This window comes from Ceratotherium simum, chromosome 33 (assembly GCF_057802395.1).
Source record: "Ceratotherium simum simum isolate JZ-2026a chromosome 33, ASM5780239v1, whole genome shotgun sequence".
Classification (NCBI taxonomy): Eukaryota; Metazoa; Chordata; class Mammalia; order Perissodactyla; family Rhinocerotidae; genus Ceratotherium; species Ceratotherium simum.
The window spans coordinates 16,594,090-16,619,266 of NC_141932.1; the positions used below are offsets into that span (position 1 = coordinate 16,594,090).

General features: G+C 52.7%; 1 protein-coding gene across 4 annotated transcripts; it reads left to right on the top strand.

Annotated features, from left to right (window-relative positions):
* Positions 1-35: 35 nt before the first annotated feature.
* PPP1R13L (protein phosphatase 1 regulatory subunit 13 like) lies at positions 36-16,292 on the top strand. Of its 4 annotated transcripts, none has more exons than XM_014795224.2 (13): positions 36-292; positions 6,497-6,573; positions 6,679-6,821; positions 7,178-7,706; positions 7,797-7,895; positions 7,972-8,063; positions 8,354-8,804; positions 9,957-10,411; positions 12,634-12,765; positions 12,860-12,993; positions 13,086-13,252; positions 14,560-14,759; positions 15,563-16,292. In XM_014795224.2, the coding sequence occupies exons 2-13, from the start codon at positions 6,519-6,521 to the stop codon at positions 15,599-15,601; spliced, it is 2,496 nt and encodes an 831-aa protein (XP_014650710.1). In that variant the 5' UTR covers positions 36-292; positions 6,497-6,518; the 3' UTR covers positions 15,602-16,292. The 4 variants fall into 4 exon arrangements, with proteins under 4 accessions (XP_014650710.1, XP_014650706.1, XP_087277677.1 ...); XM_014795220.2 differs by lacking the exon at positions 36-292 and adding an exon at positions 566-1,660; XM_087421551.1 differs by lacking the exon at positions 36-292 and adding an exon at positions 566-1,433.
* The last annotated feature ends 8,885 nt before the right edge of the window (positions 16,293-25,177 follow it).

The window sequence follows — 25,177 nt, forward strand, 5'->3', positions numbered from 1 at the left end:
GCGCGGGGGATGTCGCTCGGAGCCCGCTCGCTCTAGGAGCAGAATTGGGGGAAGTTTCCACTTGTGCAGAGCAGAAAACCGAGGAAGACGTCTTTTCCTAAAAATCTGCTCCAGGAAGCAGCTGATTCGCTGTTTGGCGGGAGTGAGAACCTGACCAGGTCCCGGCGGCTCTCCCCCCAGTTTCTCTGACATTATTTGCCCCAACGTCGCCTTAAAGGGGCAGCCACATTGATAGGCTCTAGCTCTTAAAGAGACAGGAAGATCGATTGAGCTGAAATTCTTAAAGAGACAGGTAAGAGGCTTGGTTGGTAGCGCTGTGCTTTCAGTGTTACAATCCTTTCTAGGGGGGGCCTAGATGCCTGGGAATTTCAGAATTTGAGTAGGAAAGGTGGGAAAATGGAGGAATGGGGGTCAGTCCGCTCGGGGGGCGGGGCTTCTGGACTGCAGGGGAGCGGGAAACATACGGGGAGGGGCCTGTGGGTCCCGGGGCGGAGCCTCCAGACTCCGGAGCTCGACACGCGTGGGGTGTGCGGGCTAAGCGGCGGGGCGTGTGGATCAAATGAGACGGGTAGATGCCCCCACGGATTTAGGCTCGTGCGTGGGGAACATTCCCGAACGCTTTGAGGAAGGGAGAGGGAGTGAAAGCCCTGAGCCGAGCCCCTTCCCTGCCCCCGGGCGCGTGTAAACAGCGGCACGTGGATGCGGATTTGGGGGACGCACCCACGCCCCTTTCCTGCGTGGGGCGGCGGGCGCAGCCGCGGGACGGCGGCTAGACAGGGTGACCCGACTGCATTCCAGGCCGGTGTGTCAGCGCCGCTTCCCGCCCCCTCTGCCGAGATTTCAGATCCTACTCCAGAATTGGGGCGCCCTCCTTCTCAGGGAGAGAGCGACTTCCCAGAGCGGAGAGAGGGCCAGGGGAGGGGGACGCGTTCCCTTCGCCCGGGATCGCCCAAAAGTTCCCGCGCGTGGGCGAGACACCCGGGCGCCGCCCCTGGGGGCTCCGGGACTACAATTCCCAGAGGATGCGAGGCGGGGAGGCCCCCGACATCCGTCGCGGAAGCTGCTGGGGATTGTAGTCCCCGTCTCCGATTTAGGGGGCTGTTGCTGGAAGTCCTGTAAAGATCCAACCTGCCCTTTTTACCAACGGGGAGATTGAGGCTCAGAGACCCGAGGGAACACTGATTTAGCAAGACCCTCTTCTCACCTTAGGGGCGGGGCATGTCGGTCTCCCCCAGTTTCCAACCTTCGACCCTTTTGGTGGCTTCCAAATCTTCATTCAAGAAGGGGGAAACTGAGCCTGGAGGGGTGGGGCAGGGACTCAGGGGTCCGTTTCCTGCAGCCACACGGAGGTGGGAGTCTGAACTCTTACCTAGATGGCCAGGTCACCCTCGGCTTCTGGACCTCGCCCTTCCTGTCTGTGAAATGGACTTCGGGTGAGTCCCAGTGGGAACGTCTCAGTCTGCGTCCTGCTCCTCCGGGACTACAAGTCCCAAGGTGCTCAAGGCGACCCCGACTCCCCGTCCCCTCCGGACCCGCCTCCCTCCAGCGGGAGTCACGTCGTCTAACCTGTTCCCGGCGCCTGCCCCGCCCCGTCCTCCGCTCCCGCAGCCAGAGCCGGAGCTGGAGGAAGCCCCCCGGTGCCAGGATCTGCCTCGGATCCGTGAGTTCCCCACCCTGGGGTCCAGCGGCTCTGGAGGAGCCGGACACCCGTGTCCCTGGGAGGACTGGGAGGGGACTCGGACGCCGGGTCCCAGGGTGGAATTGGGTGCGCAGTCTCCAGGGTGCTTGGAAGGTGAGAACTTGGATGTCTCATTTACTTGGCAGAAGGAAAGGGGCTCGGATGCCTGAGTTCTTGGAATGGAGGGCTCGGACGCCTTGGTCCCGGGGAAACGCTGGAGCTGGGACTCCTGAGTCTCTTGAATTTGGGGGATTCTCGGAAGCCTGAGTCCTTGAGTGGAATTTGGGTATCGGATCCCTGAGTCTCCTACAGAAATGGGAGGCTCGGACTGGTAGGGGTCTGGAATGGGCGGCCACCTCTGCCACCACCATCGAGCTGCCTTCTTGACCGAGCCTCTAGGTCTCCGAGAAGAATTAGGGGTGGTGTGGGGATAGTGGAACCCGGGTCCCTGAAATGGAGCAGGACAAGCCGCTGGGGTCCCTCTGGAGGCTGTGTCCCGGCGCTCCCCCTGCTTTCCGGCCCTTCCCCTCCAGCAAGGGAGGGGAACCGGGGCAGCTCTCCAACATCCTCTGCCGCTGCGCGATCCCCAACATGTCATTAACCGGGGCGTCAGACCTGCCTAACCAGAGGAGGGACCTCCGCCCCAGGGCGCCCCCTGGCGGAGGCGGGGGGCCCTCGGATTGTCCCTTGGAGGTGGGAAATATTTGGGGTTTACAGAGGGCATACTGGAACCCAGGGGAGAATTCCAGAAGGTGGGGTTGCATTCTGGGAGGCTTGCATGGCTGGGCACTAGACAGCCATTACACAGAGAAGAAGAGGGTAAATAGCCTTAGAGGTCACACAGGCAGCAGAGTTGGGGTCAGGATCTGGCCTCCCCTTTCCTCTGCAGCTCTCTGGGGGACTGGATTCCATCCACTCCCACCAGATTTTCTGACTCACCTCCCTCCCAGGGCTCCTCGCCCTGACCCTGAGGTGAGAAATGTCACCTCCACCCCCATCTGTCTGACCTGAGGTGGTGGGAGATAAGGGAGGCACAGACGCTAATTCTGGAGGTGTGTCTGTCCTTGAAGCTGGGGGAGGGCAGGGCCTGGCACCTCCCTCTGTCTGTCTCCCCCTTCTCTCCACCCCCATGTGTCATGTGAGGGGGTTAAACAAGGGGGGGGTCAGGGGGTTCTGATGAGAGAGGGAAGAACTTCTAATGTCTGGGCTTGAAGGGCATTGGATGAGAGCCTGAGATGAAATTAAAAATAATAACCGTGGCTGCCAAGACAGAACTCACAGCTTGCCAGGCTCAGGGCTGGCAGGTACATGGGATGGTTCCATTGTCTACATAAGTTTCAGGCAACCGCCCAAAAGTGTCACTTGCAATGAGGTTTGGTGACCCCACCCCATGGAATGACTTCTCTCTACTCCAGTGGGGAAACTGAGGCAGGAGAGCAGGCACAGCCCACTCTCTTGGCTTTTCCCACCTTCTGTCTGGAATCTTCCGGGTCTCCCCATGCCCCCGTGCTTAAAATATTAGGGATGACCACTGCCCAGAACTCGGGAATGTGCCAGGAGAATTTAGGGCTCAAGAAGTTGAGATTCCAGAGGTCAAAACTCAGGGCTTTTCGAATCTCAGAAAGAGCTGAAAAGACCCTTTTGGTGGAAAAAAATTACTTTGGGTCTTGAGCCCTCAGTCTGTGTCAGACCCTGTGTTATCTTAATGAACAGCCGAGGAAGGCCAGAAATTGAGAATCCTATAGGTGTGAACTTGATTTCACACCCTGCACTGTTCTAAACACTGACATAAATTATGTCACTCAAACCTCATACTCCTTTGAGGTGAAGGTGTTAATTCTTCCATTACACACACGAGGAAACTGAGGTACAGAGAAGCTAAATAAACTAGCCCATTCCACAGACGTCCACGAGGGGAAACCAAGTCCCAGAAAGGGTGGGGTCTCTCCCCGTGTCAGTCTGTAGGAACAGAGCTGTCCGATTCCAACCTGGGTATTCCCAGCCCAGCCTGGCGCTCTGACCTGTTCCTACTGAGGATGATTCCTCCAGGAAGCCCCCCACCCCGCTCCGGGATTCTTAATGCCGAAGAACCTGGCTGGGGTGCAGAGGAAGCCTGGGAAGGAGATCTAGGAGTGGAGGGAAGGAGGGAGCGGAGGCTGAGGTTGGAGCGGAGCCGGGCGAGGAGGACTTGGGGGTGGAGGCCAGGGACCAGGGAGCAGAGGCGCGGCCCGCGCCGCCCCCGCGCCCCACCCGGCCCCCGCTCGCCTGCCGCGGGGGGTGCGGCACCTGCCCAGGCCCGCCGCGCATTCCCAGGGTCTGAGCTCAGGCGCTGTCCGCCCGCCGGGCTGGGGTCGGGCCTTGAACCGGAGCGCCCCCTGGCGGCCCAGACACCCCCTCCGCCGGCGCCAGCCCGGGGCCGGCCCCACGCCCAGGCTTGGCATTTCCTTTGGAGCCAGGGGATGTCAGCGTGGGATCTGAGAGTCTTAGAGTTGGGGAATCGTGAAATCCCCCAAATCGCTGTCAGAATGTTGGCACTGGACGCTGCATGGAATTGTTCCTTTTTATATTTTAACAGACACTTACAGAGTGTTTCCTGTGTGTCTCTGAGATTCTGAAAGCCGAGTTTTGATTCCTGTACTCCCTACTTTCTGAGGACTCAGTTCTCAGAGCTTTAATTCTCTAGCACTTTCTGGCCAGTTGGGTTCTCACAAGAGTCCTCTAAGGTGGAGCGCTATATATCCCCATTTTACAGATCAAGAGGCACTCTTGTCAGGGCTGGAGAGTGGTGCCCCCAGATCTGAACCCTGGAAGTCTGCCTTCCTCCGGGCTTTCTCCTGCTCTGAACCATTCCATTATACCCTGCATTCACCTAGACTTTTTTTTTTTTTTGATGAGGACGATTCGCTCTGAGCTAACATCTGTTGCCAATCTTCCTCTTTCTTTGCTTGAGGAAGATTCGCCCTGAGCTAACACCTGTGCCAATCTTCCTCTATTTTGTATGTGGGATGCTGCCACAGCATAGCTTGATGAGTGGTGTAGGTCCACGCCTGGGATCTGAACCTGAGAATACGGGCCACTGAAGCAGAGTGTGTGAACTTAACCACTATGCCACGGGGATGGCCCCTACCTAGACTTTTAGGACAGTGGAATCCTGGGGTAGATAGAATGTGGTGCAGGAAGACAGAGAAATCTAGGCTAGCCAAATTGCAGAGTTCTAGAATGTTCTAAAGATAGAGTCTTGGACCAGTACTTTCGAACAATAGATTCTCAAGCTGAGGGTTTTAGGCTCTGTAGAACTTTAATAACAGTCTCAAGATCCTTACAATTTCAGAATCCAGGCCTCTGAGAGATTGAAGAGGCCTCTCAGAATAGCTGATCTGCCTCCTCCTCTCACTCTTGGGGAAACTGAGGCCCGAGGAGTGGAGGAGACTCATCCCCCAAGGTCACACACTCCCAACACACCCAGATGAGCCACCAGCCCCAACAGGTTCTGTTTGGAGGCTTCCCAGACAGAGGCTGGAATCAGCATGCTCCAGCCCGCCCCGTAGCCCACGCCTGTACCACCAAGCCAAAGCTAAGAGGTCGGCACAGCCAGGAGGTGGCAGAGCTGGTGGGCGTGGTGGCTTCCATGGGATGAGGATGGTGCCGGCCTGACCGGTTCCTGGTGGCCTGGCTCCCTCCCACTGCACCGGTCACCACAGCGGCCAGCCACCCCAGCCACCTCCCTGTTGTTCGTATTAACACTGGGTCTGTGCGAACCAGGGCTTATCTGGGTGGAGACTCCGGGGAGAGGGAACTGAGGGGTCCCTGCCCTCTGAGACCCTCCAGTCTGGTGGAGATGACCCAGAATGACAAGTCAGATCCGGGGTGAAACCTAGTACACTGACTTCTTGCAGGGTGACTTTGAACAGATGCTCTGAGCCCCCGTTTCTTGCCTGCTCTGGTGGTTTTGACCTTGGAATGAAGTATCTGGTGTACAATTCTAGGAGGCAGTGGCCCCTCAATAAATGGTGGTGGGTTTTGTGTGTGTGTGTGTGTGTGTGTGTGTGTGTGTGTGTGTGTGTGTGAGGGAGATCAGCCCTGAGCTAACATCCATGCCAATCCTCCTCTTTTTTTTTTGCTGAGGAAGACCGGCTTTGAGCTAACATCTATTGCCAATCCTCCTCCTTTTTTCCCCCAAAGCCCCAGTAGATAGTTGTATGTCATAGCTGCACATCCTTCTAGTTGCTGTATGTGGGACGCGGCCTCAGCGTGGGCGGAGAAGCAGTGCGTCGGTGCGCGCCCGGGATCCGAACCCTGGCCGCCGGTAGCGGAGCGCGCGCACTTAACCGCTAAGCCACGGGGCGGCCCAGTGGTGGTGGTTTTATTTCATTAGACCCTCAAGCAAACAGCACAGGTCCTGGCACACCGTAGGCAGCACAATTATTATTTTAACAAATATCCCCAGCATCTAACACAGTGCCCCCTGATCCGTAGTAGGCATGCAGTCCTTGATTGTTATTTTTATTGCATCTGCTGTCCACTCTAATGCCTGGCACATAGTAGTTGATCAGTGGATATTTGCTGAAGGAATGATTCAACAATTAGGGCTGAGATAGAGATATGGACAAGAAGCCACGTAAAGAGAGTGAATTGTCCAGAGCCTTCCAGGAGGGCTTTGAAGGAGTTGGCGTTTCCCAGCCCGGAAAGCGGAGGAGCATAGCGCTTTCAGTGGAAGGAACTAGAAAAGTAAAAGCGCTGTCCCGCTCCTCGCCGCCCTGGGTCTGCGGGCGGGGCCTGGAGGGGCGCCATCTAAGAAGGTTCTCCCCCGCAACGCAGGCGCCCCGCTCCGGCCGGCACCATGGACAGCGAGGCGTTCCAGAGCGCGCGGGACCTCCTGGACATGAACTTCCAGTGTGAGCTGGGGTAGGGGGCGGGGCTTGGCGGGGCGGGGCTTGAGGGGGCAGAGGCGGGGTCCTGCCAGGAGGGCCGGGTCCTTACCGCCACTCCCGCCCGCCCAGCTCTGGCCATGAAGCACATGGATCTGAAACAGATGGAGCTGGACTCCGCGGCTGCCAAGGTGGACGAACTGACCAAGCAGTTGGAGTCGCTGTGGTCAGACTCGCCAGCGCCCCCTGGCTCGCGGGCCGGAGCCCCCCCTAGGGTGAGCCTGCTGGTCACCCCTCTGTCCCCAGCTTCTCTACTGCTGGAGTTCAGGCAGAGCTGCCCCATAGAGGTGTGCAGGTTGTAGGCTATTTAAGGGCACTCGAAAGAGGGGACCAGTGGAAGTGGACATCTAACAGGACCCTTGGAAGGAAAGGGGCCTTTTTCTAAGCAGCGCAAAGGCACTGGATGGGCTCGCCTCAGCCCTGATTTCAGGGTTCTCTCCCCAACACCCCTCACCTGGGCTCCCTGTGCCTGAATCTCCCAGTCCAACTCCCCTGAGTTGATTTTTGATGACTTCTTTTGACCTCCTGCCAACGCCTCTACTAATGTCTGCTTTGACCTCTCAACGTCCAGGCCTCCCCAAAGCTGTCCCGGTACAGCTCCAGCTCTAGCCCGGTCCTCGAGCCCTTCGGCAGCCGCGGGTCCCCCCGAAAGGCGGCCACCGACGGCGCGGACACCTCGTTCAGTCGCTCCGAGAGCGCCCCGACTCTGCACTCCTACAGCCCGCTGTCCCCTAAGGGCCGGCCGTCGTCGCCGCGCACCCCGCTCTACCTGCAGCCGGATGCCTACGGCACCCTGGACCGCGCGCCCTCGCCCCGGCCCCGCGCCTTCGAGGGCGCAGGCAGCTCCCTCGGCCGTGCGCCCTCCCCGCGGCCCGGCCCCGGCCCGCTGCGCCAGCAGGGTGCCCCCACGCCCTTCGACTTCCTGGGCCGCGCCGGCTCCCCCCGTGGCAGCCCCCTGGCCGAGGGGCCCCAGGCCTTCTTCCCCGAGCGCGGGCCCTCGCCGCGCTCCCCAGCCTCGGTCTACGACGGGCCGGCTGGCTTTGGGAGCCCCCTGCTGGGCGCGGGCGGCAGCGCCTTCGCCCCGCCTCTGCGCGCGCAAGGTGAACGCAGGGGCCGAACTCGGGGGGTGGAAGGGGTGCGGGGCCCGGGACCAGCCTTCCCCCATATCCCCATTCGCCACCTCTCCGCAGACGACCTGACGCTGCGCCGGCGGCCCCCCAAAGCCTGGAATGAGTCTGACCTGGACGTGGCTTATGAAAAGAAGTCTTCGCAGACAGGAGGCTATGACCGTGAGTGGTGGGAAGCCGGGGAGTGGGGGAGTCGGAGGAAAGGCGCCCCCAGACCCTAATGATCCCCCCTTCGCAGGCTTGGAGGTCTTTGCGCGGCCCTCCTCGCCGGGCCCGCAGCTGTTACCCTGGAGAGAAAGCAGCCTGGATGGGCTGGGGGCCTCCAGCAAGGTGAGGGGCGGCTGGGGAGGGGCTGATGGGTAAGGGCGGGGAGCGGGGTCAGGGCTAGTCTCTCCCTCCTGGCTTTGCCCTCGGTTTCCGTGCCCTTCCCCACGCTCTTCCTTCTTTATCCTAGATTTCCACCCCCTCCCTGACCCTCTTCCCTCATCTCCTGCTCTCCCTTCTCACCTTTTGCCCTTCCCTCCCTCCCCCTTCCCTCCCCCTCCTGACTGTTCCCTTACCCCTATCTTCCTCCCTTCTGAGCCCCTTCTTCCGTCCCTCCTTCCCTCTTTCTCTCCCAGGACAACCTCACCAGCGCCACCCTGCCCCGCAATTACAAGGTCTCCCCTCTGGCCAGCGACAGGCGTTCTGATGTGGGCAGCTACCGCCGATCGCTGGGCTCCGCGGGGCCATCGGGCACTTTGCCTCGCAGCTGGCAGCCTGTCAGCCGCATCCCCATGCCTCCTTCCAGCCCCCAGCCCCGCGCTGCCCCCCGCCAGCGCCCCATCCCCCTCAGCATGATATTCAAGCTGCAGAACGCCTTCTGGGAGCAGGGGGCCAGCAGGGCCATGCTCCCTGGCTCCCCCATCTTCTCCAGAGCTCCTCCGCCTAAGCTGCCTCCACAGCCCCAGGCGCCCCCCCAGCCCCAGGTGCCCCCACACTCCCAGCCCCAACCACAACCTCAGGCCCAGCCTCAAGCCGCTGCCCCAGCCCCCCAAACCCCCCAACACACTTGGCCCCCTGTGAGCGAAGGTGAGTCAGCAATGGGGGTCCCTGGGGGCTTGGTGAAGGGAGGACGAATGGGGGGAGGACCAGACAAGCTGGAGAAGCCATCACAGCCAAACCCCTGTTTCCAGACACTGTCCCTGCAGAGAGCTGGGCCACGTAAGCTTGGGAATTTGCTCAGGAGCTAGGGATAGCACAGTGGTTAAGCATGGACCTGAAGTCCGACTGCCTGGCTCCATGCTGTGTGACCTTGGGCAAGTCACCTAACCTCTCTGGACCTCAGTTTCCTTGAGTGTAAAAGATGATTAATGATAGAACCTATCTTACTGGGATATGGCATTAGATTATTTAATCCATATACAGTCCTTAAAATAAGGCCTGATGTATAGTAAGTTCTCAGTAGCTATCATATTAGTTATAATAATTATTAATATTTTTTGGTGTGAGACCAGTGCAAGGCCTGGAGTTAAGCAGAGTGGGTTTTGAGCCCCTCTCCACCACTGACTTGCTGTGTAACTCAGGATAAATTAATGAACCTCTCTGAGCTTCCATTTTCTCATCTGCGAAGAGAGATTAATAATATCTACCTCGTAGATTGTGATGGGCATTCAATGAAATAATGTATAGAGAGTGATTGTTATTATTTCTACCTGCCTTAGAGGCTCTGATAGAGAGAAACAAGATAGAAGAGACCATCAAGCAGCAGGATTCTGGTCCCAGCAGGAGTTTTCTGCCTGAAATGTTAGGAGAGGAAGTTCTTAGAATCTTAGAAAGTCAAGTCTGTCATAATGGTAGGAGCACAGATTTTGGAGTTAGATAGAACTGAGTTCAGATCCCAGCTGTGTGGCTTTGGGCAACTGACTCGCCCTCTCTGAGACACAGTTTCCTTTCTGTAATAAGGAAATGATATCCACCTCTTCCTCACAAGGCGTGGTGAGAATTCAGTAAGACAGGCGCAAAAGTGCCACGTACATGCAAAGTGCTTGACTCATGGGAGACCTCATCACTGTATAGTATTCACAGCCCAGGAAATGTGCTGTGTAGCCCAGAGAGAGCAAGGAACTGCCCTGAGGTCACACAGCAAATCAGTTGCTGGTTGCAGGTCCTGGAAGTTGTGGGGAGGGTGTCTTGGGGGTCTCCTGGGGAGTCCTCCTCTGATGGGGCTCTTGTTCTTTCTAGGCACCCCCAAACCACCCGCTGAGCTGGAGCCTGAGCCAGAGCTGGAGGGGCTGCTGACGCCAGGGCTAGAGGCTGGTGATGCAGATGAAGGTGCTGTAACTCGGCCCCTCAGCCCCACGCGGCTGCAGCCAGCGCTGCCTCCTGAGGCACAGTCAGTGCCCGAGCTGGAGGAGGTGGCCAGGGTGCTGGCAGAGATTCCACGGCCCCTCAAACGCAGGGGCTCCATGGAGCAGAGCCCTGCTGTAGCCCTGCCCCCCACCCACAAGAAGCAGTACCAGCAGATCATTAACCGCCTCTTCCATCGTCATGGCGGGCCTGGAGGGCCTGAGCCCGAGCTGTCCTCCATCACTGAGGGATCTGAGGCCAGGGCGGGGCCCCCTGCTCCTGCCCCACCAGTTCCCATACCGCCCCCAGCTGCACCCCAGAGCAGCCCACCAGAGCAGCCACAGAGCATGGTAAGTAATATGGGAGGAAACTAGGTTATTAGTTAGCATATGGGAGTGCCCCTTCCCTTTTAGGAAAGCTGGAAATTGCATGCATCACATCTGCCTCATCCCATTGGCCAGGAACCCAGCCACAAGGGAGCCTGGGAAATGTAGTCTTTGGGTGTGCCTGTGTTCAAAAGAAAGGGAGAGTATATATGGAGGGGCATCCATAAGTCTTGGCGGCACAGAGACTTTCTCTGCTCCACCCCAATAACTTGCCCCCCAGGGCATCCCCTCAGGAATCTTGATGTCTTACAACCTGGAAGTGACTGCGTCTTGGCACGATGGTGGGTTTATTCTGGGACCTGAAAAATCTGCCTGAATCAAGGCAGTCACCATTTCTCTCCCAGGTTGTCACAGTCTCTCCTGTCTGTCTTCTCTGGGGATCTGCTCTCTCCTCTTATATCTCAGCAAGCCTGAACCATGGCTAGAAATGGCCCACCCTGCCCTGACTCAAAATGACCTCTGAGTTCAAGTCCACGGTATCCTCTGACTCCACTCAGAGCTGCTTCCTTTCAAATTTTCAAGAGCGAGTCTCTGGTCTCTGAGGCTGAGGGTGTCATGGTTAAATGCACCAGCTGCAGACCTAGGTTGCCTGGTTTGAATCCCAGCTCCGTGGCACTTAGCTGTGCAACCTTAGGCAGGATACTTACCCTCTCTGGGCCTCAGTTTCCTCATCTGTAAAATGGGGATGAGAATAACCATAGGGTTGCTATAGGATTAATATATTAATATAGTGCTTAAAATAGTGCCTGGCACTTAGCTGTTGACTATAATTATCGTTGTTTTCGTTTGACCAGGAGATGGTCTCCTGCCGACCTTGGTCCACTCTCTGCATTTTGGCTGGGGGTGGGGAGTGTAGTCACATGGAACAGTCCTGATCACTCAGTGTGGGTAAACAGAGGGAGGGGAAGAATTCCCAGAGAGGAATTGGGGGCCAGGTAGACACCCCAAAATGCCTATTCCCAGGCCCTCCTGAGGGTGGAGCCAAGAAATATTGATGCTCAGGATCTTGAAATCAAGAACGGAAGAATGACAACATCTTGAAATGATCAAGTTCCCTCACTGTAGAATCACAAAGTCCCAGCTACAGAGAAACTTGAAAAATTACAGAATTCAAAAATTCAATCCTGGTATCACAATCTCAGAACAGTGAAATTTCAGAATCCTAGAGCCCTGGAGGTTTGAAGAGCAGGATCTTAGAATTAAAAAGTTAGTAACACAGACCCTGGTTATCACTGATACTTGAAGTCATTACAACTGAAATTCAAGACCCTTATCACCTGAATCATAAAATCACAGATTAGTGCACTAATATGTTGTAATACAGAATTGTATTTTCAATGAACATTCTCCACTAGAAAGGAATACACAAAGACCATAGAAACTAGGAGGAAACAGATCAAAGTGGAATCAAGAGACCAAAATCACAGCACTCAGAGAGAACCATGATTAACATTTTCAGTATTTCCTTCCAATCTTTTGGAATGAAATTCTAACCATAAAATATTAAAGTTTTCAACCACAGAATCTTGGGAAGGCAACGTCCTGGGTCCTCAGCAATTCAAAATGGCACAACTTAGCATTTCTGGACTCACAGTATTGGAAACATGAAATAACTGAGCATCAGAGATTTTAGAAATTCTTGGGATCTCTGAATTCTAGAATCTTGAAATCATTGACAGCAAAGACCAAAATCACAAAATGCATGCTCAGAATAAATTGAATCTTGCAGGAGGACTATTGAAAATCAAAAATAAGAAAGCACAAGGAGTAATATGGTAAATATTGCAATTCCAAACATTTGGAATTAACACTTGGTAACCTTTTGTCATGTGTGTTTCACAGCATTTATTTTTTATGAAAGAAATGAGACTATGTATGGATTGAATTCCACAATCATCAACTTGATGGTCTTCCAGCTTCTCATGTCTCAGGGAGCAAGATTCCAAAATCACCAGATGCCCTGACTGTTGTAGGGAACTGGAGGCTGTGGAACCGAGGCATCCCCTCCCCACAGGGCTCTGGACTCAGGCTCTGTATCTCCCTGGGTTCCATCCCAGCCTTCTCCTGTCTAGTTGGATGAAGTGGGGCGGCTGCCGCCTGGTCCCTGAACCTCTGTTTCCCCCTCTGAGTAATGGGGGAATTAACAATCCCTCCAAGTCACTGAAGCGCCCCCTCCTGTCCCTCAGGAGATGCGCTCTGTGCTGCGGAAGGTGGGCTCCCCGCGCAAGGCCCGCCGCGCGCGCCTCAACCCACTTGTGCTGCTGCTGGACGCGGCGCTGACCGGGGAGCTGGACGTGGTGCAGCAGGCGGTGAAGGAGGTGAGTGATGCCAAAGAGCGGACTGGTGGGCTGGGGGCGGAGAACGCGGGATGGCAGCCGCGGGACTGAGCCTCCTGGTCCCCCGCCCGCCCAGATGAACGACCCGAGCCAGCCCAACGAGGAGGGCATCACCGCCCTGCACAACGCCATCTGCGGCGCCAACTACCCCATCGTGGACTTCCTCATCGCCGCCGGCGCCAACGTCAACTCCCCCGACAGCCACGGCTGGTGAGCCCTGACCCGCGGGGGCGGGCGCGCGCGGCGGGCCGGGGCACCCGCGGGGGGACGCGCGGCCTCTCACGCACGCCTCCCACGCCCAGGACACCGTTGCACTGCGCGGCGTCGTGCAACGACACGGCCATCTGCACGGCGCTGGTGCAGCACGGCGCGGCAATCTTCGCCACCACCATCAGCGACGGCGCCACCGCCATCGAGAAGTGCGACCCCTACCGCGAGGGTTACGCTGACTGCGCCACTTACCTGGCAGGTGCGAGGCAGGACTGGGGCACGCCGGCGGGTGGGCTGGGCCTTCTGGGGGAGGAGGTCGTGGGGGCCGAGCCCCCCAGCTGGCAAGTGTTGGGGTGAGGGGCAGCAGACTGCCACTCAAGAAAGAGAGGATGTGGGGGCTGTGCCAACCATGTGGCAGCATCGCAGAGAAGGGGGCTGCAGGATGGGGCACCTGCCAGGTAAGGAGATTGGACCTCCCACCTGGCAGGTGCAAGCAGGGTGTGTGGGGGGAGCAGACTGTGCCACCTCGAGGGAGAGGGGGACGGGGGGCTGTACCGTGCAAACTGGACACCTGGGGGAGAAGAGTGGCTGTGGAGATTACGCGACGCTCAACTGCTTTCTCACCTGGGGGGTGGAGAGTTGGACGTTAACAACTATACCTTCTACCTGGCATAGGGCAGGGCAGGTGGGCTGTGCTACTGTGGGAGATACAGTACCACACAGCCGGCAGGTGAGCAGGCCATGGCTTATGGGGAGGGGCCTGGGGACTCTTCCACCTTTGGGGACGACGATTGCGCCATCACACCTTTGTCACAGGTAGGTGGAGCCTGGGAGATGTGAGGATTTTACTGTCCTGCCTGCCTCGGACGTGGGAAGTTCTGTGAGAGTGAAGTAGAGATTGGACAGCGCGCCTGGCGGGGAGGGGAGGAGAAACTGGATCCCGGTGGACTGAACCACTAGAGAGGGGGAGCACGGTGGACTACCCCATCTGGGAAGGGGGCTAAATCCGTGATGGAACTTTTACCACTTAAGGGGTGGGGGGAAGGTTTGGGTGAGCTGTACCTTCTGGAGAAGTTATTACTTCGTCTTTAGAGACTTTGCACTTGGGGAGGGGAAGTCGTGTGGACTGCACCATCCGGAAAGGAGAAGATGGGACCACTTAGGGGGAAGAGGAGTAGGGCTGTACCATCTGAAGGAGGGGTTGAGGCCTCTATAGAGACTGTACCACCTAAGGGGGGTGCAGACGACTGTACCTCTGGGAGTGACACTGGGACTTAACAATGTACAAGAGGGAATGGGGACCACTGACCCTGCCTCGGAGGGTGGTGGCCCAGCTTGATGCACCCCAGTGTTCTCGAATTTTAGAGACTGCCAGCCCCGGCAGCTGACTCCAGCTCAGGCGCCCCTCTCCAGACAGGGGTACACAGCTTTTCAGGTGGCTCATCCCCCAGCTGGGGCAGGCACCAGGTCCCAAGGCCTGTCCCTGTCCCCAGCGTGTCTGGTGCCCCTGAGTGTTCCGGCCTCCCTTGACCGGGCGCTCACGATCCCTGCCGTTTCGTGTTTCAGACGTGGAGCAGAGCATGGGGCTGATGCACAACGGGGTGGTGTACGCCCTCTGGGACTACAGCGCCGAGTTCGGCGACGAGCTGTCCTTCCGCGAGGGCGAGTCGGTCACCGTGCTGCGGAGGGACGGGCCGGAGGAGACGGACTGGTGGTGGGCCGCGCTGCACGGCCAGGAGGGCTACGTGCCCCGTAACTACTTCGGGGTGAGCCCAGAAACATCGTGCGGGCCTCCTGATGGCCTTTTGGGGAAAGGGGTGATGTCACAAGAATAAGAGGGAGAGAGAGGGACAGTCCATTACATTGGGGGGGATCAGAAGAGTCCATTATTGGTCGTGGGGAGGTGAGGAAAAAGCCCATTATAGTTATGGGGGGAGATGAGGAACAGTTGACTGGTTCATACTCAAGTATTTTTATTATCATCCCTTAATGTATTACTGGGGAGGTAAAAAATAATGTATTTTAGCCCGGGGGAGCAATGAGGGATCCCATTTGAGTGATGAGGAGAAAGTTACTTGTATATTACAGGCATGGTGGTGAGGAAGCTTTTGTGACACAGCATCGGGCAGGATGAGAAAGAATCCATTAATAAAATTATGGTAGAATGGAGAGAGATTCTACTAGGTTAGGGGAGGAGACCAGGAAGATCCCATTATATTCCTAGGAGAGAAGAAGATTCTTGTAATTCGGGGTGGGTGGAGGTGGGTCCCAACCAGACAGCCATGGTGGTAGGGAGAGGCAAGTGTCTCCTTTACGGCAGTGTGGGAGACTCAGAATATTCCATTTCACCAGCCGGGCTTCTAATTGGAAGGCTCCATCTGGTGCTTGGAGGTGATGGGACTCGGGGATTCTGGAGTGGTTTGGGAGATGCTAGGAGAGTCCATTAGGAAGGGATGGGCGGATGGAGGCAGTCCCCGGGTCTGGGGGTGGATTAGGTGACTCCATTAAATTTAGGAGTAGATTAAGGGGACACACGCTCCTGGTGTCTGAAGCCCCTGTCTTGCCTCAGCTCTTCCCCAGGGTGAAGCCTCAGAAGAATAAGGTCTAGCAGGAGAGAAGGATGTTTCCAAGCGAGACGGGAGGCCACAGCCTGCCTTCGCTCCAGACGTCCCTCTCCGTTACTGCTGCGTCTCCCTGCTGCCCCAAGACCTGCAGGGGTGGGGTCCTCGCCACCAGCTCTCTGCCTCCCTGGAAGCCCCGGCGAGAAGGAGAACCCCAGCCTTAAGTTTAGAAACCTGCCTGAGCCATGGGAGGTGGTGGTGGGGCTGGGAGTCATGGGGGGCAAGAGACACCTCCACCCACTTGCCAAATCACATCCCGTCCAAAGTGCCACCCACTCCTACTGCCAACCCCGCCGTTTCCCCTCAAAGCAAGCCCACCCACCATCCCAGCGGAGCCTGGGATGGGTCACCTCTCCTGGGTTTCCCCGGGAGTCACCTCCGCCCCCGTCTCTCCCAGCAGCCTCCGGGGCTGGATGAGGCACACTGCTCTCTATCAGGCTCCCTGCCCCACCTCTCCCCAGTCAAGTGCCTTCACACAGCGCTGGGTTTATAACAAAATGGGGACGTTTTTCTTTATAAATAAAGGTAGTTTGCACAGAAATTGACTTCTTCCTCTTTGGATTCCTTTTGACTTAATAAGTGCTCACCATTATTACTATTTTTGGCAAACCAGTCTGAAAAAGCCTCTTTCTAAAGGGTTTCCCTCATGTAAATCCATCCTTCCTCTTTCAAATACATCTGCTCTTTTTTTTTTTTTTTTTTTTTTTTTGTAGTGTCTTGATCTTTTTTCATGTCTTGGGTTCATTTTAAGGATAGTCATTTTGGGGCCGGCTTGGTGGCGTAGCTGTTAAGTGCCAGCGCTCTGCTGTGGCAGCCTGGGGTTCGCAGGTTCGGATCCTGGGTGCACACTGACACACCGCTTGTCAAGCCGTGCTGTGGCGGCGTCCCGTATAACGTAGAGGAAGAAAGGCACGGATGTTAGCCCAGGGCTAATCTTCCTCACAAAAAAATAAAATAAAATAAAATAATAAAGTTTAAAAAAAAAGCATAGTCATTTTATAGTATATGTCTGATAATCCGATCATCTGAAGTTTGGGGCCATCTACTCCTGCGGTTTGTTGTGTCTGCTGGTTCTCACTCGTGGTGGATTGTTCCCTCATGGGTGTTGAAATTACAGACTGTGGGATCATCTTCAACAGAGCTTTATCTGCTGGGAGTCCATGTGGCCTTGTTGAGGGTACGACCCTGAAGAGTGATTTTCCTTTGCCTCTGCCCCTCTTTATTTCATAAACTGCTCCTTGAAGATTTTTGACACAGCATATGTTTCTTCTAAGTATTTTTCGACAAGTCGTAAAGCTACAGCGTTGTTGTCGTCTGCAATGTCCAGTACAACTGCCACCGACCTCATGTGACTATTTAAACTTAAATTTATTAAGGAAAATTAAATAAAAATTAAGGATTCAGTTCCTCAGTCACACTAACCACTTTTCAAGTGCTCAGTGGCCACATGTGGCTAGCGGCTACCCTTTTTGGATAGTGCAGATAGGGAAGATTTGCATCATGCCAGAAAGTTCTATTGGATAGAGCTAATATACCACATTTCCGTCATCCAGAAGCTCCCTCGCTGTGCCTCTTCCCAGTCAATGCAAGTGTCCCCCTCCCTGTAAGGGGTAACCACAGTTCTGACTTCCATCATGTCAACTGGTTTTCATGAAGATACTTTAAAAATCAACCATTACTTACATAGTTATAGTGAGAAAAAGCAGTCACCTCTCCCCACTCTCCTGTCTGCTCTCGAGAGGCCACCTCTTTCAACTGCTTTAGCTATTTCTTCTGATATTTTCTTCCATGTTTCTAAGTAATATATTGACATTGCTATGTCATGTTTTGTTTAAATTATTTTATTGAGGTCATAATAGTTTATAACATTGTGTGATTTCAGGTGTACGTTACTATATTTCAGTTTATGTATAGACTGTATCATGCTTACCGCCAATAGTCTAGTTTTTATCCGTCACCGTACGTGTGTGCTCCTTTACCTCCTCCACACGCCACCCTAACCCCCTTCCCCTCTGGTAACCACTAATCTGTTCTCCTTATCCGTGTGTTTATCTTCCACATAGGAATGAAATCACACAGTGCTTGTCTTTCTCTGTCTGGCTTATTTTGCTTAACACAATACCCTCAAGGCCTATCTAGGTTGTTGCAAATGACACGATTTTGTCTTTTTTATGGCTGAGTAGTATTCCATTGTATATATATACACCAACTTCTGTATCCCTTCATCAGTTGATGGGACATTGCTGTTTCTTGATTTATCAGTTGTAGACATTTTCTACTGACTCCCTGGTACAGTACATGATGCTCGAGCTCTGTTAGGCTAATCCCACTTCACCCTCCCCAACAAAATCATATCAAAATTTTATACCAATCAATAGTTTTTACCATGTTGCGGTTATGTCAGTTTTTTTTTCACGCAGAGCCATGTAGTGTACTAGAATTTTCTCTCTTATACAAACTTTAAAATTCTTGAGAATTAATAATTACCTTTGTCACTTGCTTAATTTCATATGCATCTATACTTAATATTTTTCAAATGTTCCATTGAATCTTCCCTACTCCGAACAGTACACTCAATTTTTTTTTTCTCCCTCCTGAAATCCTCTCTCCTACTTGAATCTTGACTTGCTGCTCTCTAGGCCTACGCTAAGCTATCCTGGGACTTCCCGGAGTTGGATTCTGTTTCCTGGATCCCAAGTCTGTCTTTCTTGGTTGACTCTTCATTTTGCTGGAGCACATCCTCTGGTTGTTCCCTTAAAAGGGTGAAGAGGAGGTAAATATTTTTGAGTTCTTGTGCAACTAAATATATCTTCACTCTACCCTCCCACTTTATTATAGTTTGGCTGGGTATAAAAGCCTGGGTTGGAAATATAAGCATCCTTTGTCATTCGAATCTATTTGCTTCTTGAGTTGGAATGCAAGTCTGGATAACAAGGGATACCTGTTTTATTTTTTTCCCTTAGATTTGTTTCCATTCTCCCTTTCTTTTGAACTTGTATTTGACTTGCTTTTTTCCTGGAAGCTTTTGAGATCTTCTCTCTTTCTCTGGTTCTGAAATTTCAGGATGAGTTGCCTACTGTAGTCTTTATTCATTAATCATCCTCACCCTAAGTCTGTCCTTTCAATGTGGAGATTCAGGCCCTTTGGTTCTGGGAAACTTTCTTATATACGTCTGTATTGATTTCTTCCCCTTAATTTTCTTGCTCTCTTTTTCTGGAACTTTTATTATATGGATGCTGGATCGTCTGGTGTGAGCCTTCAGTTTTCTTATCTTTTTGCTACTATTTTCCATCCCTTTGTTAATTTTCCCTTACTTTCTAGGAAATTTCCTTGACCTTGTCTTCTAATCCTTCTGTTAAAATTTACATTTTATCTATTATTTTGAATTCCCAAGAACTCTTTCTTGTTATTTAATCATTCATTTTTTCATAGCCTCCAGTTCTTATTTTATATATATATATTTTGTGTGTGTGAGGAAGACCGGCTCTGGGCTAACATCCATGCCCATCTTCCTCTACTTTATATGGGATGCCGCCACAGCATGGCCTGACAAGCAGTGTGTCGGTGCACGCCTGGGATCCAAACTGGCGAACCCTGGGCCATCGCAGTGGAGCGCCCGCACTTAACCGCTTGCGCCACTGGGCCGGCCCCTCTTATTTTATAAATGTGACATCTTCCATTATCTTGCTAGGTAGTTTTAAAAAGTACTTTAGTTACAGGTGGTTTTTGTGTTTGTTTTGTAGCTTTCTTCTTTTCCTGTATAATATTTGTTTTTTCTGGGCGTTTTTTTTTTGTATGTGTTTACACTAATCTGACCTCTCTTTTTCATAACAAAGATATGTTAGTTTCCTATCATTGCTGTAACAAGTTACCACAAACTTGGTAGCTTAAATAGTACAGATTTATTATCTTATAATTCTGGAACTCAGAAGTCTGAAATGGGTCCCAGTGGGCTAAAATCAAGGTGTTGTCAGGGTCATGTTCCTTTCAAAGGCTCTAGAGGAGAATCTATTTCCTTGACTTTTCCAGTTTCTAGAGGCTGCCTGGATTTCCACCAATAGTCTGTTTACAATGATTTAGGTATTCTCTAAGATGATAGAGGTTTTCTCTATCTTGTTCCTCACTTACTTCTGAGTCCCCACTAGCAGAACTGTTAACATCCATATTTCTACTAACAGTCTGTTCAAGGCAATCTAGCCTTTTCCCATCATCTTTTATATGTTCTTCCAGCCTCTGCCCATTGCCCAATTTGAAATCCACTTCCACATTTTTAGGTATTTGTGACAGCAGCGGACCCCACTTCCACTACCAAAATCTGTACTAGTTTCTCATTGCTGTTGTAACAAATTACCACAAACTTGGAGGCTTAAACAATACAAACGCATTATCTTACAGTCTGGAGGTCAGATATATGAAACAGGTCTCACTGAACTAAAATCAAGGTGTCAGCAGGGCTGAGTTCCTTTCTGGAGACTCAAGGGAAGAAGAATTTTTTCCTTGCCTCTTCCAGCTTCTAGAAGCTGCCTATGTTCCTTGGTTCACGGCCCCCTTCCATCTTCAAAACCAGTACCTGTATCACTCCCATCTCTTGCTTCCATTGTCACCTCTCCTTTTCTGACTCTGACCCTCCTGACTCCCTCTTTCACTTACAAGGACCCTTGTGAGTACATTGGGTCCACCCAGATAATCCGGGATAATCTCCTCATCTCAAGCTCCTTAACTTAATCACATTTGCAAAGTCCTTTTTGCCACATAAAGTAGCGAAGGAGAACAAGCAAACAAGGAGACAGAATTCCCTGCCTTCAAATTCAAATACCGTCTGGACCTTTGATGCTATTAAGCAGTGATTACTACTTTCTTTGAGGTCTGCTGATGATATTGTGGTTGTTTTTACAAAGAGTCCTTACTTTTAGAGATACCTCTGAAATAATTCTTGATGAAATGATACAATGTCCAGGATTTGCTTCAAAGTAATTGACTGGTGGGAGGGGAAATGGTTGGGGTGTAGATGAAGCGAGATCAGCCTTGAGCTGAAAATTGATGAAGCTTAGTCTATGTGGGGCTCCATTACCCTACTCTCCAAACTTTCGTGTCCGTTTGAAATTGTCCTTAAGAAACAGTTGTAAAATGCCTCTGCAATTGTACAGCCGGCATTCTAGTGGAAGAGACAGACAATAAACAAAATAATAAGCAAAAAATATATTGTATCAGATGCTGCTCACTGTTATAGAAAAAACTAAAGCAGGAGAGGTTATATTGCACCTGAATGGGAGATGTACTTGTTTCCTAGGGCTGCTGGATGGGCTGAAATCAAGGTGTTGGCAGGGCCGCCCTCTCTCTGGAGTCTCTAGGGGATAATTGGTTTCCTGGCCTCTTCCGGCTTCTCGAGCTGCATTCTTTGCATTCCTTGGCTCTGTCCCCTTCCTCCATCTTCAAAGCCTGCAGCCCAGCATCTTGCTTCAGTGTCACATTGCCTCTGTTTCTGTCCTACTGTTGAATCTCCCTTTATAAAGACACTCGTGATTACATTTAGGGCACACCTGAACGTCTCAGGATCCTTAACTTCATCCCTCCTGCCAAGTTGCTTTTGCCATGTAAGGGAACATTCACAGGTTCCAAGGATCAGGGTCTGGAGATCTCTGGGGACCATCATCCAGCCTACCCAGGCAGTATTGCAATTTAAATAAAGTGGTCAGGGAAGGCCTCTCTGAGGAGTCGATCTTTGAGGAAAGCTTGAGGGGGGTGAGGGAGGAAGCCATGCAGCAGTCTGGGGAAGAGCCTTCCAGACAGAGGGAGCAGCAAAGGCCAAGAGGAGGCAGGTGTCAGTCATTCTAGGATGGCTCCAATCATCCCTGCCTCCTGGTGTTCACTCCCTTGAGTAAGCCCTCTTATGATGATGGGCTGATGTGGGGATGGATCTAAGGAAGAACACAGTGAATGTGATGGACTAGGCCTTCCGACATTAAGTTACAAAAGACAGTGGCTTCTGTCTTGCTCACATCTCTCACCGTCTCCTCTGGCTTTCTCACTTTGATAAAGCAGCTGCCCTCAGAGACGCCCATGCACCAGGAACCTGAGGGTGGCCCCCCCAGCCAACAGCCAGCAAGGAAATGCATCCTGCCAGCAACCACCTGGTGAGCTCAGTGGTGAATCATTTCCCTACTGAGCTGGGATGACTGCAGCTTCATTTAATTCCTGACCTACAGAGTCCATGAGATGATAAATGCTGTCATTCTCAACCATGACATTTGGGGGGTAATTTGTTATGCAGATTAGCCAACTAATGCAGGCCAGATGCCTGGGCGGAAGAGCCAGGAGGCCAAGTGTGGCTGGAAGGAGTGGGTGAGGGGGACAGCAGTGGGAGATGACGTCAGCCAGATGGCAGGACACTTAGCACAGTGCTTGGCGCATGTAAGTTCAATACTCGATTTCATTTTCTTATCGTCTTGGTTTGAAGATGTCTTCCCCACTTTAACAGAGTAACCAGAGCTGGGATGGGGGATCCCAGAGAGGGTGCCTGACCCATCCTGGGGGGTCAGGGAGGGCTTCCTGGAGGAGGGGACATCTCTTTGAGACCTGAAGGTGAGCAGTAGGAGTGAGGCAGGGCAAGGTTGGGAGACGATGCTGCAGGCAAAGAGGAGACCACTGGAGGCCAGTGGAAAGCAGAGGAGTGAGCAGCAGGATGGGGCTGGAATGCAGAATGGGGAGCATGAACTCCTCCAAAACAGAAGGCATCACCATGACTTACTCCTAGCCACCCGAAGTCACGTGTGTTTGTTCTTCCCAGTCTGTTCTCCTTGTACGTGCTACTGCAAGGAGCATCTCTGTGTGTGTAGCTTTTCCCACCGAGCATTTCTTCAGTTAAGTCTCAAGGTGAAGTTGGTGACCTCATTAACTGGCTCCACACCCGTCCCCACCATCACCACCATTATGAGTTCTACCAGCTCCCGAGGACCCATTTTTAGAACTTTTGTCTAACTTTGGAAGTATATTCTCATTTGGATGACTGTATAGTAAATGTCACTTGTTGATGTAGATATCACATCCCCATTTTAGAGGTGAAAAAACTGAGTCTCAGAGAAAAACTTTCCCAGGCTTTACAGCCAGATCGGGTGCTGCACCTATCCCATTTCCATCCCAGCCCTGCCTGCTCTGGGTCACCCCTGGACATGTCCATCTCCCCCACTGGACTGGGCTGAGGCTGTCTCGGTCACTGCTGTGTGCCTTTTGCCACCCAGAACAGGGTGTGCAGAGAGCAGGGGCTCGGGGAATATACGACGAGTGAATGAATGAACGAATGAAAGAAAGTGAGGCGATTATGAAGGAAGTCACAACCTTGGTGTGGCCCACTGCCTCCTGCCTCCTGTCTCTCTCGCTGAGCCCTGTGGTTGTATCAACAGAGCTCTTTTCTCTAATCCCTGCTAAAACCCCTTTCCTTCTCTGCCCAGATCAACTGCAGAATCCATCATACACACAGACAGACACACAGAAAGTAGGATAAAATGGGCTTTGGGCAACTCACCTCACCTCTCTGAACCTGTTTTTTCATCTGTAAAATGGGGATAATAAAAGCATGCCATTTATAGGACTGTCATGAGGATTAAGTGACATAATTCTTCTCTCTGCTACCCTAGCCTCAGCCACCGACTGGCTCCTGACTGTTTGCCAATCGTTGTCCCTCCAGTTCACGTGCCACAGGGCACCCAAAGGGAATTATGGGTTCAAAATGCACATTTGATCATTTCCCTTCCCTGCTTAGTTACTCTCTCAACAAATGTTTATTAAGCCCCTACTGTGTGCCAGGCATGGTAGCAGGCACTGCAGCTATAGTAGTGAATCAAGTGGACAAAATCCCTGTCTGTACGGAGCTGACTTTCTAAACAAAATAAGTCAAATATTCAGTATGTCAGATGGTTAGATGGGCTCTGAAGAAAAAAAAAGCAGGGGAGATACAGCGTAGTGTGTGTTTGTGTGTGTGCAGGGGTTGAGTTTCATTTGGTGGTTAGGGAAGGCCTCCTAGGAGGTGACCCTTGAGCAAAGACCTGGAGAAGGTGAGTAGATCAGCCATGTGGACATCAGGGGAAAAAGCATTCCAGGCAGAGGGAAGAGCAGGTGCAAAGGCCCTGAGGTAGGAAGTGTCTCATGCATTTTTGGAAACAGCAAGGAGGATAACGTTGCTGAAACAGAATGAACTGAGGGAGAGAAGAGGAGATTAGAGAGAGGTAAGTTGGGTTGGTGTGGGCATGATGAGGGGGTCAGCTAGTTAGAGAGAGCTCTCTGTAGGCCGCTGTAAAACTTTTTGATCTGGCCCTGCCCGGCCCTCCAGCTGCTTCTCTCTACTCTCTGTCCTTGCTGAATTCCACCACACAGCACTCCGTTCAGCCCTTTGAGGTAACAGCTTTCTTCTGTCCTCAGAGCTTTTATATACGTGTAGTGTTCCCTCTGCCTGGAACACCCTTTCCACTTCCCTCATCCATCCCCCTTGGCTGGTTGGTTCCTTCTCATACTTCCTGTCTCTACTCAAACCTCATTTCCTCAAAGAAACCTTCGGTGACCACTGTTCTGGTCAACACTCACACCCCACAGTTGACTGCAGGCTTCTGTACACAGCCCTTATGGTTGCCTGAAAATTTTCTTCACAGCACTTGTCATCATATATTTATTTGTATGTTTAGTATCTGTTCTTTGAGGACAGGAACAGGGGCTGTCTTGGTCACCTCTGTGTTCCCAGGGCCTAACAGGGGGTCAGGCATACAGAAGATGCCCCATAGCTAGTTGTTGAACGAACACATAAAAGCTACTAGCATTCATTGAATGCTTAGTATGTGCTAAGCCCAGTTTTAACTGCTTTATGTGGGTTAATTAAGCGTCATCTACATTGTAGATAACCTAATTGTTCCTACTTTGCAGAAGAGAAAATGGAACCCCAGAGAAATTAAGTAATTTGAGCAAGGTCACACAGAGAGTGGAGCCAGGATTTCGACCCAGGCCTTCTGGTTCCAGACTCCACACCTTAACCACCAAACCACACCACCTTTCCATTACTGGCTGATTAAGACGTCTGGCACAGTATTTGGCAAACAGTAGGAGCTCAATAAATGGGAGGAGTTATTTATCCCAGAGAGGTCTAGGACACAGCAGGCGTTTTATAAGTGCATGTTTTTCTGGTGTCGCGAAGCCACTCCTAACTCATGCGTCCCGAAGGAGTCCCCACTTTCTCTGTAATTTTCCCTAAGATTCTATTCCCTACTGAAACAATCCGGGCAGATGCAGAAAGCAAGAATCCTAACAAATGGGATCGACTCTCTCGGTTCTCTTCCCTCCATGTTTTGTTCTTGGTACTCGGCGATCCTCAGAGACGCCTCCGGCCCCGCCTCTCCCGGGAGCCCGCCCTCCCATTGCCGTGCGCACGCGCATTATCCCGATTGGCTCCGCCCCACTGGAGTGACGGGCGGGATAAGCCAATGGCGTCATGAGAAAGATGGAGAGGCCGCTCGAGGCCGCCCACGGATCCTGCCTCTCACTGAATATTCATGAGGGAGGCGGGCCGACGCCGCTTCACT